Genomic DNA, 18,045 nt, shown 5'->3' with positions numbered 1-18,045 from the left:
ACTTAACTCGCGATTGTTCTGCATCTTACCCGGAGGAACAAAACATATAAAAATGGATTTATGAACCGCGCAAAAACAACTCTTCTCTAGCACGAGTGTGAGAATTCGAACCGGGTAGGTAGTACTATACCGATTATCCGAACTAACACGATCAGAATGCGTCTTAGAGATATTGTATCCCTAACATTTAGTTCAGAATTCTTTTCCATGACACGTTTCTTCACATTGTTTCCATTGATACAAATGACTGACCGCCAGGATTACTTATAAGTGAAGTAAATTCCTTGCTTATGATATTTTATCTCAGACTTTGCCGGCTCTACTCTCTAACCAGTCCGATTCGAAATGGTTGCGAATGAACATCTGCGTACAAAGCTTCTAAAATTGTATTTCCAATTTGTGAGTCTGTTCAACCCGAGAGACAACTCTAAAAGCAAATCCATGTATTGCAGTAATAGCTTCAAAACTAGATAAAATGTTGCGAAAATAACCGGAGTAGTACGAATAACCGGAGTAGTACTATCCCGGAAGAGCTGAGCCGATGAGACTAATTTCTTCCTGTATTTTTACAACGCTTCACACGGTACGATCAATTATCGTCCGGGTTGGACGCCCGGAACGTGATCTGAATGCTCTTTGACGAACGATCAATGGAAGTCTTGCGTCTACTGAGACTATCCGCGTCCTCATCCATTTCCATAACGGATGCTTCTTCCTCCATTTGGTCCGCAGGCAATAGTCGCATAGGTTTCGACTCTTCCAAAGGAATATCCCGTCGTTCAATAGTATCTACGATTGTGGATAGAATAATCAATTAAAATGGCCCTTTAACTTACGCCTGTTGCTGCCTAACTTACCATGCTTTTGGTCAGTGTTATGAATCGTAATCTTAAACCTTGACACCATCGATGCTGGTAAGGCTGGCCCTTCGGCCACTTCGAGCGGTTCGTCCTGCTCGTAATGATACGAACTGTGCGGATCATCGTCGTCATCGTCTTCTTCCATCTTTGATCGATCATGCTTTGAACCGCCACCGATGCTTTCGTCGAAGTTACCAGAAGACTTTACCCGCTCGTAGCCACCGCCACTGGAACGATCTTTCGCATCGTGCTCCTCCAGCGACTTGATGTCGGCTCTGAACCGTGCTTCCACCGCTTCAATGCTTTCCATCACTTCTTGTCGCTTCTCTTCCATCATTTCTGCAAATAAATCATAAACTTTGTTAGCAATTCATGCCGCTAGCACGAATCATATCCCTTCACTCACTTTGCTGCTCCTGCTGGCAATCGGCCAGCTTCTTTTCCATGGCAGCATTCATCCGCTTTGGTAGGTAGTAAATCGGTGGGTTGGTTTTCGTTTTGATAAAGTTCTGCAGCGGTCGTTTCGAGTTTTCCCACATTTCCAGCGCTTTCAGCATGGCCACCTTGGTTTCCAGTGCACGGATTTCCAACTGTTGCCGCTTGCGATCCGTAAACAGGCATTGCTTCTCCTTGAGCATGTTCTCTCGTTCCATCTTTTCTTGCTCCTCCAGCTTCTTCTCAATCAATGCTTTCTTCTCCTCTTTGGACTTCAGTTTCGATTCCTCCTGGGAGAACTTTTGCAGCGTACCCAACAGTGAACCAAAGATGCGCCGGTTACGAGCACGCGACCGTTCGTCCGAACCTTGCGCCGCCACAATGTCCTCCTTAGAGGGTTGTTCCTTGATGACGCGGGAAAAAATTCGTGGCTTTTCGTAATCTACATCACGATTTGGAGGACCGGAAAGACGGCTGAAAACGGACTTCGTTTCTCCTATGGCACGCCGTTTGGCTGGATTTTGGCTAGGGTCCGGGTAGGCTCTACCGTGGTCCCGGCGCGGTCCCATCCCATGAGGTGAATCGAACCCGACTGAGCTTCGCTTGCGGGAATCATACGCCTCCTTTACGATGGGACTTTTTTTGTTTCCTCCGTTCGGGGCATACGGTCCCGTGGCATCTTCGCGACCATTGTTATTATACTGCTCCGTACTGGCCGGATCGCGTCCAAATATTCTCCGAATATTATCATTTAGGCCTTTTAGGTTACACCTTGCACGGTCCAACTCCTGCTGCAAATCGTTGTAGCCTTTCATAATCTCAGTTGCCATCGTGACCGGTTCCGGACTGGTTGTAGTCACACTTTAATGCTCCGTTTTCGCTTCTTTTAACAAGTTTTCACGTATATTGTCTCGGAAAAACATTAGTTAAACAATTTGTTTCTTTTTTGGTTATCTTTTCTTTTTTTTCTTTTAATTTTACACTTTGACGGTTGGTGTTGCAGCGCCACTGGTTCACGCAGTGAGCAAACCACGAACCAAATGACAGCAATGGATGCTGGCAGTATGAATGCTTTAGTACAATTGCCGTTTGAATTCAATGCGCATAAATGTTCCATAATCTGTATTGCTCAACTAAAATTAAACAAATCCGATTTTCCGGAAAGTGTTTCGCTTTCAGCTGTTCCTCAAAACAAACACAAAAACAATGTAGCCCTTCAAAGTTTGCACAATTCTTCCCCACTGTGCGAAAGGGCTTTTGCGATGCTGTCACTGTTTAATTAGCTCACAACAACAAATCCTGCTGTCAAAAAGGCAATAACCACAGCGCGGTGTGTTGGCAAAGAAAATTGCACTCCTTTACTACCTCCGGAAATTGCGAGTTGATCATTTATTTGAATGAAAGTGTGGCATTTTTGAAGACAGCAGATCATGAGCAATCTACCGGACACAGTAGCACAGCTAAAGCTGGAAGAAAATCATAACAGTGGCGCAGAAAACGTGGCCGCTCCAGTGGACGAAGATGTGGTGGATCCGTGGACCGTAACTAGCACATCCGATGCAGGAATCGATTACGATAAGTTGATAAGTAAGTAGTAATAGTGATCGTGGAACGTCACTACAAACTGCATGATTCACTTTCCCCGTTTCCCTTTTACAATGTACAGAACGTTTCGGATGCTCACATATCGATGCGGCCCTGAATGAGCGGCTGGAAAAGGTCGCAGGAAAACCGGTTCACCATCTGATCCGCCGTGGTATATTCTTTTCGCACCGTGACCTACACACATTACTGAATGCGGTGGAAACGGGCAAAAAGTTTTACTTGTACACCGGCCGTGGACCGTCGTCGGATTCGATGCATTTAGGTCATCTGGTGCCATTTATCGTGACGAAGTAAGTGGAGGAGTCCGGGGACGGGTCGATGCAAATGGATGATGCAAATGTAGCGTTTTATTGCAGGTGGCTTCAAGAGGCATTTGATGTTCCGTTGGTCATTCAGCTAACCGATGATGAGAAGACGTTGTGGAAAGATTTGACGGTCGAGCAGTCGATGCGAATGGCACGGGAGAACGCGAAGGATATCATCGCAATTGGGTTTGATCCGACCAAAACGTTCATCTTTTCTAACCTGGAATTTATGGGCCAATGTCCACAGTTCTATCAGAACATTATACGTATCCAGAAATGTGTGACGTTCAACCAGGTGAAGGGCATCTTCGGGTTTGGAGACTCGGATGTAATAGGAAAGATCGGTTTTCCGGCAGCACAAGCCGCACCAGCGTTCTCCACAACGTTTCCGTTCATCTTCGGCGCGGACAAGCTGCCAGTATTGATACCCTGTGCAATCGATCAAGATCCGTACTTCCGCATGACGCGTGACGTATCACCAAGGTTAGGCTTCCCGAAACCGGCCCTAATCCATTCGAGTTTCTTTCCCGCATTGCAAGGAGCCCGCACGAAAATGTCGGCCAGCGATACGAATTCGGCCGTTTTTCTCACCGATAGTGCGAAACAGATCAAAACGAAAATCAACAAACATGCTTTCTCTGGTGGGCGGCCAACGCTCGAGGAGCACCGGGAGCTTGGGGGTAACACGGACATTGACGTGAGCTTCCAACTGCTTCGCTTCTTCCTCGAGGACGATGATGAGCTGGAGCGTATCCGTGTGGCTTACGGGAAGGGTGAACTGTTGAGCGGTGAAATGAAAAAGATCGCCATCGACACGCTACAACCGATCGTGGCCGAGCATCAGAATCGACGGAAGGATGTAACCGATGAAGTGCTCGATCTGTTCCTTACACCGAGAAAGCTCAACTACGATTTCAGCGCTAAGATCTCTGACGACAGTGTTAACGGTCCCGGCACGGGGGGAAAGAAAAAGGGCAAGGATAAAAAGGCGCCCAAGCAAAATTAGCTACGAGCACGATACACACGGTGGCATCAGGCAAGCAATTATCGGTACTTTAGGGGATTATGATAAGTGGCATTAACGTCACTCATCCTTCCCACGTTCGGCAGCAGTGCTTCGATTGAATACGTTTAAAATGACACGAACGCAGTGTACCACCACAGTGGCGTATAAGCTTTCATCAGTGGTGGGTATTTATTTATTTTTATTTATAGCCGCTTTTTGCAAGTAAAAAAAAAGCTGCACGGCGATGAATAAACTATAGATTCGAAATTATAAATCTATGTTGAATGAATATCTAAAAGAAAGAATATCATTTTACCTACAAATAAATAAAACATATCAGCTAAGATGTAGTGTGCGTTCTGAAATTGATGGTCCTACTTGGTATGTTATATTTTCACTATCTACTTTCGTTTCCCTCCCACCTTCGTCTCTTATACCCCGCCTAATCTAGAGCCTTCCTGTCTTAGTGATCAACTCGTACCGTTTCTGATCTCCCTGGCGTTGCAATCACATCGTTCTAGCATTCAGTCAGGGGTGTCGCAACGTCAGGGGCGTCAAACGCTTCGTTGCAACAAGGATTAAAAAACAATTACATATTGTTAAATAACAATATCAATCATGATATTTCACTAAGTTGTTAGGTAGAAAACACATATCTCAATTTTTAATTCTCTTTAGACATGCTTTTGCTTTTTATGAACTTTTTCGTCATTCGTACCTTCACTTTGCAGCAGTTCGAGGGTTCTAGGATAGGAGTTATAGCCTATGCCCAAGACCAGGATTGATGATCAACTGGATGAAGATGTTTTCTAGTGGTTCCCTTAACATCGCACAACGGAGGGACACACACTAGTACGATCAAGCCTGCAGCCTCAAAGTTCGAGGACTGCAACCTACACGAATTCCTGAGATAATGCGATGTAGAGTACCACTGTCTTTGCAGATAGAGGGGACACCCGCACGAAATATAAAAATCAGAATCCTTCCTCTAAAAACAATCGATAAATGTTTATTAAATGTTCGAAGATCAGCTCGAAGATATACAGAAAATAGATTTAATTCAAACGTATGACAGTGTGAGAGCATCGTAGAACAAAAAAAAACATTTAAAACCCTCAACGAATTACACGACTTAACACCATGTAATGAAGCATGTAATAAAATGACGCATAAAAACACTCTCCACGCTAGACAACAACAAGAAGTCGGCAGCATTCAATGAAACACGTGTAAAAGATACCTGCTCTTCCTTGTCACCTTGTCCCAATGGAAGAAGATAAATGATCTTCAAGCAAAAGCGAACAAAAGCATCCTCGGGCAGCGTTGGACCCATGCGTAAAGATGCTGCTGCTCTACATTCAGCTACCCATCGTTCTACGGGGAACGCCACAACGATACGCTGAAACTTCACTCGGAAACACTTGTGCACACAAAAACTCACACATCAAACTTCTCCTGCCGATGATGATCAAATCTACCGCACCGTGGCTTGGAACACCATTGCAAAAGGGGAAGCGCTACCGATAGAGAAAAATCGGAAACTTCGTCCGTACGCCAAACGGTTGCGTGGAAAACGTGGTTGGTTGTAATAGAACCGGAACGGTGGAAGTAAATAAAAAACGCGCGACAAAAGTTCTATGTGGAGTTTTGTCTGAATAGGACCTCGCTCCTAGGTGCAAAGGGTCAAGCGTTGCGTGGCCATGAAGAGCTAATCGACGATCGACGTGCGTTAGTGTCATTCGGCATGTCGTATGGAGCGTTTCGCACTGATGGCAAACGGAAGTTCTAGTGCGTGGTACAACGTTGTCAAGTTAAGTTCATCTAGTGCTGGTGGATTTGATAACCGTTTGGGCTGATTGTGTTCCGAAAGCACAATGATTCCGTAGAGCAGTTGTTAAGGGACAGATAAGGTGGATACATGCGCATACAAAACCGTCTGTATGCAAATTAGAAAGAAACAATATAGTGTAAATATTGTGCAGTTCCATTTCATACGGACGGTGCTTACAGAGTGTCGACTGCATAATGAATATAGCCGATCTCATACCCATCGATCTTTCGAACGATCGTGAATATCCGACCGTGTGCAGTTCACCGCTGATCACGGGAAGCGATGTAGCTCACCGGTCGATCGATGTTCCGTCCTCCATCAGCTACATCCACGTTCCTACGCCCACGTTCGCCACGTTCGCTGCCCCAGTGCCCGCTACACTTCCGGCGATCTTTCCCTCGACCACGTTCGAACGACGTTACCCGACGAGACGCACCACGAATCTAGGCGCTACGACCACCGCACTCTACTCCGTACCGATAGCTTCGCCTCCAGTGCAAGTGCTAACCTCCGGCCATGGTGACAATGGTGATCCGAGCGGGATATCCATTCCGGTCAGTGTGCTTAAGCTGACGCCACCGCGATCTTCACCGCCTGCCACGTTGCTACAGGCAAACGATGTGCACCGTTCGCCGACGCCAGTGTTTGCAATGGATTTTACCAGAATGAGCAGTACCGGGATGGGGGACGAAAGTGACCGACTGGTGAAGAACGTTGTGCTATCGTTTGCCAGCACCAGCACCAGCACGAAGGAACCGGATCACATCTTGCAGGAGGGTGGGTTTTCCTCCGGTGGCCAAAGCCTAACGACCATGACGACTCCTTCGTCTAACTCTTCCACCTCGTCTGTTGCCGATGTGCTGAACCAGTGCGATGTTAGCCTCTGGAGGAAAAGAGCCCTGGAGATCGAGAAAGGTAAGACGCTCCCGATCCCAAGGTTGCTCTGCTGGAAATTATCCGAGCCGTGTATGTTTTAGATTATAAGAAATCCGCATGCGATCGCGAACGGACGAGGATGCGCGATATGAACCGTGCGTTCGACATGCTGCGCTCGAAGCTACCCAACAAGAAACCGTCCGGCAAGAAGTACTCCAAGATCGAGTGTTTAAGGCAAGTATGGCTGTCCATCATCGTTTCCGATCGTCTAGTTTGTGCTTGACGCTTAGTCCCCCTATCATCAACATCCACAGGGTGGCAATACAGTACATAAGACATTTGCGGCGAGAACTCGAATATCCTACCACACCGGAACCGCACGAGTACACGTACGAGGTGGTCACTCCGTTCAATCACATTCCACCGCCGTCGGGTAGCTATGTTGGGCTGGATACGAACAACAACAACCTGCCAATCGTTTCGGCCCATTCCTTTACCGTCGTTACACCACCGAGACCGTCGGCACCTCAGCCCATCATGCCGGCGATGCCCACACCACAGCCACCAGTTCAACCGCCCGTTGCACACAACCATCAGTGGTACATAGCGAACAGTGCCGATGGGTACAGTTACTACTATCTTCCGTAGCATCCTTTCTGTTTTTTGCAATTGTTTGTAATAGTAAATACCTTAAATATAGTTTGGTAAAAATAATACTGCTTCACAAGGTCGCCAAGAGACAAACGGAAAGAATCATATAACCTGCAAAAGAAGACTTTTTTTATTTTATGTAGCTTAACGATCGATTAGATTATGTGCTGCATGCAACGACTTCCTACAGAGCTATTTTGTAAGAAGCCGAAAAGACAATCCTTGCGACGGAACTCCCAGTCCAGATGAGAGCTGATCCACGGCCCTCGGTAATCCTCGACCAAAGGAGTTTGTCGATCATTCAAAGCAGACATGAAGAGAACAAACATCGGAAATCAACTAGTTTAGGTAAGTGGTGAAGAACATTTATGCTGAGAATTAATAATTAATTTTCTTAATGAATTACTCATCAGGCGCTACAAACGCTTCGCGGTCTGGGCCTACTGCAGGACTCTTCTAAACCGCACACAATCGAGCGCCGTCGTCTCCTAATCCAACGCCAACACTTCATCTCAATTTGAGATCTAGCACACCTCCTCTGTCCGTGTGGACGATCTAAAAGTGTTAAGGTCTGTCGTCATGATAAAGTATAGGTTAAGTCGTGCACGCGAGTATGCTTACAATTATTTTACTTTCATGACTATAAGAACGCACTGCCTGAGAGATAATGTCCTTCCGTCATGACACACCCTCGATCCTGAACCCCCAACGGCATCTCACCGTATGCTGGTACCCATCTGTGCGAGACGGGGTGAAGGTTCTAGGTTGGATTATCACTTGATAATAATCCCTCATGACAAAAAGGATTTAACGAACTGGGTCGTCTGGTGCAATTCTCATAACGTCACCAACCCATCGGAGCTCTGCAAGTCCAATCCGCAGTACAGTGAGTTCGTCGTACAGCTCATAGAACTCGCCATTGTAGCAACCTCACCATTGTCTTTTTGCTCATACGGGAGAGCATCTTCTTTTCGGAAGCCACTGAGAAGGTAAGGACATATAATATAAGTTATTTTATTTCCCAGCTTCGTTCGTCGCGACAGGTGTTTTGAGTAGAGTAGAGGAGTAGATTCCTCAAATTCCCTCTCAGTTGTATGAAATTCTACCAAAAACCGACCAGAAGTATGTACTCAATGACTATATTAGCTATGAACAATTACTGTTGCGACAAGCAACAGCGTTCTTTCAATAACGTAAAACACTAATGCACAAACATAATAAAAACGCACAAACAGGACTTTCTTTAGCACACTTTATTTGTGGACCTAAAAAATCACGTCCTCGTTCTTCGGGTTAGCTTTACAGATTCCTCTACTCCTGGTCGTTGATCTTTTTACTTCGGGCGTGCTCGGCTCGATCGGTTGCTCCGCTCGAAGTGGCGCCCTCTACAGCCAAACGGTCGATACCAGTTGTCGCATTTCAATCGACCGTTGAATAATATTCAACAATTATCTTAAATGAATAACATGGACGATAACAAGCGACTAACTGCAATAATTGTGTTATCAAAATTATAATGAATTAAAAGATTTAAAAAATTAACGACGAAAGCTAGCTGTAAAACCCAAGGAATCAAGCAAGGAGTAGAAAATATTTAGAAATAGCGCTGACATAAGGGGAGGGATTCCGATTTATTAGATAATAATTCATTTCTCTTTCATCAATATGGCTAGTTTGTTTTAATGTAATATACTTTTAAACTGAGTTATTGCAACTACTTAAAGCATTAGTTTGCAGTAGATCGTAACGCCTTTTTACACATACGTGTACATATGTTTACATAGCTTTACAAGATTGAGACTAAAAAATAATTATTATTTCCAGCTCCAACCAGCTAGATAGCAACCACTTTTATTTGGCGTCGTTTAGTCGCTACTGTTCACTGTTAAAGGTCGCTTCTTCGGCGTTGCTTACCAGAGCAAAAAAAAGACTAATACGGGACTATCTTTGTCAACCGAACACTCCGACTCGATCATTCATTGCGGTCAGTCACGTACGATGCACGGTTAAGATTTGCAGCGCGCGCCTTCAATTGTGAAACTCACTTCCAGCGCGGAAGCACCGTAGCGAGCGGGGTTTCCATTCATTCTATTTCATCCCGGCGACGTGTGATAGTGTGTAATGTGTATTAGTAGTAGTTAACATTGTGTAGTGTGTTAAAATAACCCCCAAAAAGACAAAAAACATGATTTTGATTTTTAAATTAACATTTCTGTAACTCATAAAATATCAGTTAATTTCCAATTCTAATTAAAATTATCATTTAAATGACGTCATAAACATAAACGACGTCGACGTAAAAAAAGTGCGCAAGTGTTCCGCACGCGCACCGCCCGTTGCACATCCTATGCAAGCTAAACGCATCCTACCACTCATCAACTACAGGGCGAATATACACACACGTCTGCGCTGCCGGTGGTAAGCGCTTGCAGTCTCGATCCATTCACCGTGGAAGCTACTAGCCGCCGGCGTGGTTGGTGATTCATCGCTTGCAAAAAAAAAAACTGCAAAAATACTCCATCCATTTTTTGTTTGGAAATTTTGCTAATAAACAGAAACAACACCCAAAGCATTGCCGATGGATAAGAAAGAGCATAAGTGCCGCAATAAAGGTAAGAGATATTTTCCGTGTGAGATTCTGCCCTTGCGAAAGGGCAAAGGTTGCGCAGAAAAAGGCGCCAATGTTAAACCGCCGATCTAGTGCGATCTTGTGTGCTGTACGCGATAGTTGTGATCGTCATTGATGGTGTGCTGTGCGTGATAATTGTGATCGCTATTGATCGAGTCCCCAACTGCATTTCCGCTCGTAGGATAAGCGATCGCCTGAGATCTAAGCCTGCCGCCCTCATTATCTGGAGGGCCCCGGAAAAAGTGTGTGATTGTTGTAATATTTATATCCGCAGCGAATTGTGGACACTCTGAGATGTGATGGACAAAACTAACGTTTCGCATTCCTTTCGTTTTAACAACCAATGGTTGTGTGGGGCTCGGCATATACAACCTCATCCCCCGATTCCGAGATACCCACCCCAACCCCACCCTTAATCCCAGTCGGTTGAAGTGTGGAGCTGATACAACTGCGCGCCCTTTATTGCGGCGAATCAAAACTGCATTTCCGCTCGTAGGATAAGCGATCGTCTGGGATCTTAACCTTCCACCTTCATTACCTTGAGGTTCTGCGAAAAAACGTGTCATTGTGGTAATATTTATATCAGCAGCGAATTGTGGACACTGTTAGATGTGATGGACAAATGTAACGTTTTGCATTCCTTCCATGATAGTGACCAATGCGTGTGTCGGGCTGCGCATGTACTACCTCATCCCCCGATTCCGAGATACCCACCCCAACCCCACCCTTAATCCCAGTCGGTTGAAGTGTGGAGCAGATTCAACTGCACGAGCTTCAGAGCGGCGGTTCGAATCTGCATTTCCGCTCCTAGGGTAAGCGATCGCCTAAGGTCTAAGCCTGCCGCCCTTATTACCTAGAGATTCTCCGAAGAAAAAAAAACGTGTCATTGTTGTAATATTTATAGCCGCAGCGAATTGTGGACAGTCTGAGATGTGATGGACAAAACTAACCCTTCACATTCCTTTCGTGTTGGTGACCCGCGATGGAGGAGTCTCCGCCCCAACCCCACCCCCACCCTTAATCCCAGTCGGTTTAAATGTGAGCAGTTCGCACTGCCCGAGCTTCAGTGCGGCGGTTCCCAACTGCATTTCCGCTCAGGGCTCTCCAGGAGCTTGTTCCACCAATGGCCCACGGTGAATGTGTGTTACGTTGTGCTGCGCGTGGCGATCTGAATAACGGGTGAACGGAGAACGGAGCGGAGGAAAAGGGAATTTTATGATTTTACGATTTTATGACAACTTACTCCTGGTGTTCAATGTGTGGTCTTCTTTTTTTCTTTTTCAGCTGTCTGCGAAAAAGCATGCATCCGAGAGCACAATCGTTTGATGGAAATGAATAAGGTGTACGAGCAGATACGTACCATACTGCAACTACACTCTAAGACTTCAAAAGCTAAGATACTTGTGTAAGAAACTGACAAAAAAGTGCAAAAAAGATCTATGAACAAGCTAGGTCATATACATTTTTCTTTGTTCATCAGTGAAGCAATACAGTATCTCAAGATGCTTGAGCATGTTTCGAAGACAACCGATCGAGCCGATGGTGACGACAATAGCTCAGATGGAAACGAACCGGTAATGAAAACCGGCGAAACTGCCGAACAATTGGAGCGGCAGTACACACTGAATGTAAATTTCCGTGCCATTCTACCGGAAGAACTGCAATCAATGGAGCTATCAGCCCTCGCAAATGAAATTCCATACATGATGAAGCTGCTGACACTTAACCCGGCGAAGCCAACAGCAGCCGAATTGGAAAATGACTGCAATGAGCCGGAAAATGGATCCAACGCATCATGCTTGCCTATGGAGGTGGACGATGATGAACACAGTGAACAACCTACGACCGTAGAGGAAGTTATCGAACAACCACCGGTAGATAAGACAAACGTCTCATTCACACAAAATCCATCTTGCTTTTCCGCTAATTCCGAAAGGTTCCGAATGGAAAATCAACTTGATCTCAATTCTGAGAGTATGGAGGTTGAGCCTTCATCTGAACTGTCTGAATGTTTGCGGATGGCTATAGACGACGAGGATGTAGAAATGCCTACCATTACGGGTCTCGTGGACAGCATTCAGTCCGATCCTCCGATAGAGGATCCATTCCTGTCGGTTCAAGAGCCGGAACCAATGGAGGTGGATTATTCAGCAACCACTGAGCTGGAAAGAAATTTGGGAGGCGTGGGTGTTGACTGGTTGGACTACAATATACTGAATGACGACGCATTCTTCAATCACCAGAATCGGTTGATTTATATGGACACTGATATGGAAGAATGGGAAGTAACGGATGAAGACTCAGGATTGGGTGAGCTCCACACTAGCCATTGAAGCTATAATACTCAATATGTACCTTTGGTACATGCTGATGACTATTTTGTCGCAGGTGTATCTCCATTTCTAATTTAGATTTATCGTTTAAAGTTTATATTATAAATATTTGAATATGTTTTAAATCTTGCAAGGCTCTTTAAGTAAGACAGAAGGTTGCTTCAAAGCATTTTTATATAGTGACATCATTCGTCCATGAACCACATCAGTAATTTATTTAGAATACTCAATTACATTTTAATATTATATTTGCATACCTTCTGGAGACTCTCCTCTTGCCTAAAAAATTCACATTAAAATTCCTGATGAAATTTTCCATTTTCTTGACGAAGTTTAAGTGTAATGCACAAGGGGCTAAGTCACCAGATGATTTTTGCTAGATTTGGACTGAATTTGGTTTGCTCACATATTTATACCTGTTAATTTAATTACACTTTTATGTCGACACGAAACCAAGTATTTATTACAATAGCTGTTACGATAACATTAATTGCAAAGATAGGGAAACAAAAGGATATACGGGAGACCTGAACTAGTACTTCTTAATTAGTACATGGATAGTACAACCAAAGTAAGAAAAACACAGCGTATTGAACATAAACGAGAGAAAATAACTTATGAAAAGATCATACAAGGATATAGGTATTGCATACATTTCAACCACAGCGAATTGCCGTTACTGTAACGCTGTTACGCGCATTGCATATTTTGCAAGTTTTCGTGAAATTTGTGCGAGCACGTGGTGTACTTGTATCTACCGTGTCCTCCAACTCATGTTCCTAGCAACCAAAATGTGTCTTTAAAGACTGCTAAGCATGTGATAAGCATTATTGTGCCAGTACTATTCAGGGATTGTTTGGTGTTAAGATCCATAAGTATATGAGCGAGGTCAGAAGGTTTACTCCTACTAAATTCCATCACAATGGCATTAGGAGGAAAAGTGTCGAATATTCGGTGCTCAATGTGCTAATCTAATATAATCCTTTTATATGTTCACAGCCGTAACTTACCCCCTAATGCACAAATTCCAATCCACAAATGTATCCCTCCTTCGTGTCCTGCTCCCTGGCATTAAAGAATCCTCTTTTGTTTCCCTACTCATCTATGAGTATTTTACTGCTTTATCATCCCTACCAACATTCCATTAACATTGCACTGCACATTGGCTGTACAGATTAGTCCAGGTTAAGTTATTAACATGTAAAAAATGGCAAAAGCTTTTGTAAAGACAACAAAAAAATAAAGTATCAAAAAATGTAATATTATTCTACTGTTGTTATATTAATACAAAAACTAAACACAATTATGTGGGTTACCTTATAATTTATTTGTACCGTATTTAAATAAGATACAATTCTATATAAATTTATTTATTATTTCCCATAATACTTCGAGAAAAAGTGTTATAGGTTTATTTTGCTTCTTTTAATCGTTTTTTTCGTATTTTAATGTTTTCGTTTTAGAAAGGAATGTTTTGATTAAAAATAGCTATTTGGTGATGGAATCGAAGAGGATGCGAGGAGTGGTTTGCGAAACAAGATGCTTAAGCTTTCGTTTTCCTCTAGCATTTTCCAGGACGCAGCGAATGCGGACTTGATCTGTTCAAACACAAATTTGTCATGGACCGATTTACCGGTGTTTGTACGATTGAATGGTTCTGTAAGGGTTAAAGAATGAGAATGGCTGTATAATCTCGTTATTTATGTATTTTGCCACTATATGTGGCAAATCATACAATACCTTCAATAAACAGATAGTTGGTAAGGGCAAACTGTTCGGTACCATTCCATTTGCAATCTGCTATAGGCAAAATGCTTCCCATCCTAACCGATATAGCATAGTTTGCATAACTAAAATGAGGGATACTAAAATGAAGAGCAGAATACAATACATCGATGGGAAAACTTACTCAAACTCGGCATAGTATTGGTAAAATTTAAGCAGCAGCTCTCCCAGACTGTCGTTATTTTCCGATTCGTGTGGATCGATGCGTTCGAGCAAATTGCTATTATAGTTGTCTTGCTGCAAGAACACAAGAAGCGGCTCTTTTTGCGTAAACTTATATTGAAATCGAAAAAGGTATAATATTGCATCATTTACTTACACAAAATTTTTCCGGATACAGCTTATGCAGACACGGTACTACCGCGGGTGTAACGCCGTACTGTAGGAAGTTGATAACCATCAGCACTAACGAATAGCTCGACATGGTGGACTTTATCGGATTATTCAGGTTGTGATGTTGAGCCCACAGCTTTATGACCATCACCAACGGTCGCACACGCACGTCCACTGGAACGCAAGAGAAATAAAATAAGTGCCAATGCCAATAAGTGTTTAAAAAAACCTAACTACCACTACGCACACTGAGCATAGCAGTGCAGCAGATGCGTGTTTCGTATGCCCACGCGATTGTTGATGCTCAGATCGATGTCGATATTTTGCTGCACATGGCGAAACCGTAGAATGGGCACCTTTGCCCTTATCAGATCAAGATGCTCAAAGCTGCTGGAAGTGGGGATCGATTCGATGAAGCTTTTCACCCGCAGCAAGTTGTTGAGCGCTTCCGTGCGCGAATCGCAATACGTTGGACCATCAATGTCCACGATGCACATGTCCATGTCTGAGTTGTCCGTACCGAAGCCCGATATGGTGCTTCCCATCAGGTACAGTTCGTACTTTGGCAACCAGGATGCCATCTCCTGGAAGGAGTTGTACAACTTTTGCCACAGAGTCATCTTTTTTGCAAACGTTGCCTCGGACTGCTTGTTCGCGTGAAACATGCGCCAAATATCCTTCGACAATGCATCCTCCGTCGGCGAAACATTGGTAGCGTGCATTGGTGTTGCTTCGAATGAATTGTTGCGAGGTGACGTAACACGATTAGGTGATGAAGTCTCCTTGACTGAATTCTCTTCTTTTTCAATGGCCGGAGATAGAAAGGCCTCCTCATAGTCCTGGAAGCCACCGATACTTTCTGTTGCTGGATTGATTTTCTTTTGCTCCGTTTGTTCTAACAGATAAGAATGCTGTTGTGGCGGTGTGTCGGTGTCTAATTGTTGTTCTTGTACCCGCTCACGCTCAAAGAACTTCGGAGGTTCACGGACGCTTTGTGTCCATGTTTCATGTTTGCCTCTATACACCGGTTCTTTTTGATAGGTGTACCCAAATTTGAACAAAAGCCAATTGTTGTGATAACCGTAGCAGCGTAGCAAATTAGCGAACGTATGATTCGATTGGACAGATTCTGTACGTCTTCCTACAATGCGTTCTCCGTGGCTTTTATCGTTGCGTGCGACATACATATGCTGCCGGACGTTGTTCAAAAAATCAACCGTGTACTTGTATGGCGTATGGCTTGTACTTGTGGAAGTGGTGGCATCGCTTTGGAACACTTGCTGGCCGAAATAGCGTATATGCGAACGGAGTGGATGAGGATCCGATGGATGATATTGTACCCGTTGAGTGTAAAATCCAACATGACGGTTCCAGCCAGTGTTTGAGGTGTTTTCATAGTAACCGTTCATTCTCATCAAATGTCTAGGGTGTTCTGTGTCCATTCTGACTTGGTAGGGTCCCATTTTTAAGTTCGCATCAGTAGACAACGAAGCTGTAATCTTTGGACAGTTGGAGAAAGATGTTTTTCTCACCTTCGTTCTTCCCATCGGCGGTTTTTGGTGCGTTCAATAGTGGTTTAATTACTGCAACGGTAACAAGGCTAAATTGAACAATTCTGTAACTAAACTTAAGTCGGTTATACTTGTACCACACTTACCTCTTCAGTGGATGGATATGAATTCCTTGGTTAGCAGTAAAAATTGTTTTGCGTCCGTAGACTTTACCCGAGTCGGATAGCTATGAGCATGGGTTGTGCTTATTTCTTTCACTGGCTGCTTCGATAAACAATGGTTCGTATGTTTCTAAATTTCAAGCTGACTTCGGATGATTAAATCATGTGTTTGTTTTCTTCAAATTCTGTTTCCCAACTGTTTAACAGCGTTTAATAAGGAACGGTAACAATTTTGGCATTATAACCGTCAAACACCATCCGTTTGCAACTAAACTACGAGGTAAATAACTCCTCACCCTTAACCATTGTGATTTTTGCTATATCTACAGCCTCAAAAATGTATACCCGATCAATCGACCGACCACAAGCGTCTTCACTCACATCTTTTGTACACTACGTTCAGGTGATTGGTCATCGGTGTATTAGCCGTCTCCATATCCGTTTGGATCTCCAACGTGCCGTCCGCATTGAGACGATAACTTTTCACGACCGCTTTTACGGCCGGATCTTTACCGAAGGACATTCGATCGACAGACTTCGAGACCAGCTTTATTCCGTGCTCTGTCGCTTCTCCTTCCTCCAGCACTACCAAACCGAAGTTGTGTGCTACCATGAACGCCACCTGGTTGGTGCCTGGTTTTATGCGAAGAAAGCCTCTTTCGAGGTGCATTGGTGCGCCGGACACGGGATGACGGGAGTTCGCCTCGTAATTAAGCAACGGTTGTCCCAAGGATTCGAACTTGATGATCTCATTGTAGGAAAAATCTTTGATGGTGGGATAACTTCCCTTCGCTGTCACGGATTCCCATGTTCCAATCAGCCATTGAATGGGTTTCAATGCCTCGTGTACTTTAGCCATCTACAAAACAGAACAAAACGTTGTTAAATTATTAGTATTACGGACTGTGATCATGTATTTGGGTAGGAAATACTTCGTTTTGCAGAATTATAATTGTAATTGCACAAAACACCTTTTCGCGCCGGTACGATGATGTTTGTTTACGTTTCGTACTGTCTTAAGCCGTGGTCGCAGTTAGATACAGTCAGTTTTTCGTGGAGCCGCAAGTCCTCAAAGTGATATTAGTTTTGATCAGATTATGTTGAAATATTTAGCGAATTAAAGCGAATTTTTTGTCGTTTATCTCTATACCTCCTTTATAAAAATAATAGTTTGCAAACAATCCCTTTTTAGTACAGCTCCTGCACGCGGCCGGCTTTTTGACATTTGACAGCACGCTCCGCAAGTTCAATTCGAGAAGCTTCGTCAAAATTGAGCGGGCCAGCAACCACTATCGTGGTCTCTTTCCAGCACGTTTCTCACTCCGTCCTGCGACTATGGGCCAGAACGCCACCAGAACAAACTACGGAGCAGCGGCTGCTGGTCAAAATATAGCGCCCAATGATAGCAGTCATTTGTGTGCGGTCTGTCAACAACTTTAGCCTTTTTTCTGTCACAATAGTTGGTGCAGCGAGCAAACATCGCTTACGAGGGTAAATTAGCATATCAGCTGTATTAGGAAAACCTGTGCTAATCTGTTGGTGCGCAACTTAGGCCGAGCTTGACCAGTTCTTGACGGTGCATCGAACGTCTTATCGCGCTGGAATGCAGTGACCGTAGTGGAGTATCGGTGTGTGAGTGTGTCGTGAGACAAATGCGTTTGCAGATTCCGATTCTTTGGCATGTTTTTTGGCTAAGGTATACGTGCACGGCACGGTAATTGAAG

The 18,045-nt window shown here is 44.1% G+C and overlaps 6 protein-coding genes across 6 annotated transcripts; 3 read left to right on the top strand and 3 right to left on the bottom strand.

The window, feature by feature from the left end:
* Nucleotides 1-314: 314 nt before the first annotated feature.
* Nucleotides 315-2,262, bottom strand: LOC128299766 (pinin). The gene is made up of 3 exons (XM_053035837.1): nucleotides 1,267-2,262; nucleotides 858-1,199; nucleotides 315-789 (listed from the first exon to the last, which is right to left on the bottom strand). Exons 1-3 carry the CDS (start codon nucleotides 2,123-2,125, stop codon nucleotides 590-592), a joined length of 1,401 nt encoding a protein of 466 aa, XP_052891797.1. The 5' UTR covers nucleotides 2,126-2,262; the 3' UTR covers nucleotides 315-589.
* Nucleotides 2,263-2,632: 370 nt separating this feature from the next.
* On the top strand, nucleotides 2,633-4,418 carry LOC128296944 (tryptophan--tRNA ligase, cytoplasmic). Its single transcript, XM_053032480.1, has 3 exons — nucleotides 2,633-2,882; nucleotides 2,962-3,190; nucleotides 3,257-4,418. Exons 1-3 carry the CDS (start codon nucleotides 2,726-2,728, stop codon nucleotides 4,209-4,211), a joined length of 1,341 nt encoding a protein of 446 aa, XP_052888440.1. The 5' UTR covers nucleotides 2,633-2,725; the 3' UTR covers nucleotides 4,212-4,418.
* Nucleotides 4,419-6,128: 1,710 nt separating this feature from the next.
* Nucleotides 6,129-7,566, top strand: LOC128298201 (uncharacterized). The gene is made up of 3 exons (XM_053033947.1): nucleotides 6,129-6,957; nucleotides 7,020-7,152; nucleotides 7,233-7,566. The coding sequence occupies exons 1-3, from the start codon at nucleotides 6,237-6,239 to the stop codon at nucleotides 7,564-7,566; spliced, it is 1,188 nt and encodes a 395-aa protein (XP_052889907.1). The 5' UTR covers nucleotides 6,129-6,236.
* Nucleotides 7,567-10,147: 2,581 nt separating this feature from the next.
* On the top strand, nucleotides 10,148-12,531 carry LOC128298982 (uncharacterized). The gene is made up of 3 exons (XM_053034809.1): nucleotides 10,148-10,181; nucleotides 11,483-11,603; nucleotides 11,679-12,531. The coding sequence occupies exons 1-3, from the start codon at nucleotides 10,148-10,150 to the stop codon at nucleotides 12,529-12,531; spliced, it is 1,008 nt and encodes a 335-aa protein (XP_052890769.1).
* Nucleotides 12,532-14,009: 1,478 nt separating this feature from the next.
* Nucleotides 14,010-16,196, bottom strand: LOC128298737 (poly(A) RNA polymerase gld-2 homolog A-like). The gene is made up of 5 exons (XM_053034510.1): nucleotides 14,897-16,196; nucleotides 14,636-14,823; nucleotides 14,441-14,553; nucleotides 14,272-14,381; nucleotides 14,010-14,188 (listed from the first exon to the last, which is right to left on the bottom strand). The coding sequence occupies exons 1-5, from the start codon at nucleotides 16,194-16,196 to the stop codon at nucleotides 14,010-14,012; spliced, it is 1,890 nt and encodes a 629-aa protein (XP_052890470.1).
* Nucleotides 16,197-16,514: 318 nt separating this feature from the next.
* LOC128298282 (peroxynitrite isomerase THAP4-like) lies at nucleotides 16,515-17,385 on the bottom strand. Its single transcript, XM_053034027.1, has 2 exons — nucleotides 17,254-17,385; nucleotides 16,515-17,180 (listed from the first exon to the last, which is right to left on the bottom strand). The coding sequence occupies exon 2, from the start codon at nucleotides 17,178-17,180 to the stop codon at nucleotides 16,695-16,697; it is 486 nt and encodes a 161-aa protein (XP_052889987.1). The 5' UTR covers nucleotides 17,254-17,385; the 3' UTR covers nucleotides 16,515-16,694.
* Nucleotides 17,386-18,045: the final 660 nt, after the last annotated feature.

This window comes from Anopheles moucheti, chromosome 2, assembly GCF_943734755.1.
Source record: "Anopheles moucheti chromosome 2, idAnoMoucSN_F20_07, whole genome shotgun sequence".
Classification (NCBI taxonomy): Eukaryota; Metazoa; Arthropoda; class Insecta; order Diptera; family Culicidae; genus Anopheles; species Anopheles moucheti.
The sequence above is the reverse complement of the archived record's forward strand: the minus strand, read 5'-3'. Positions and strand labels throughout refer to the sequence as shown.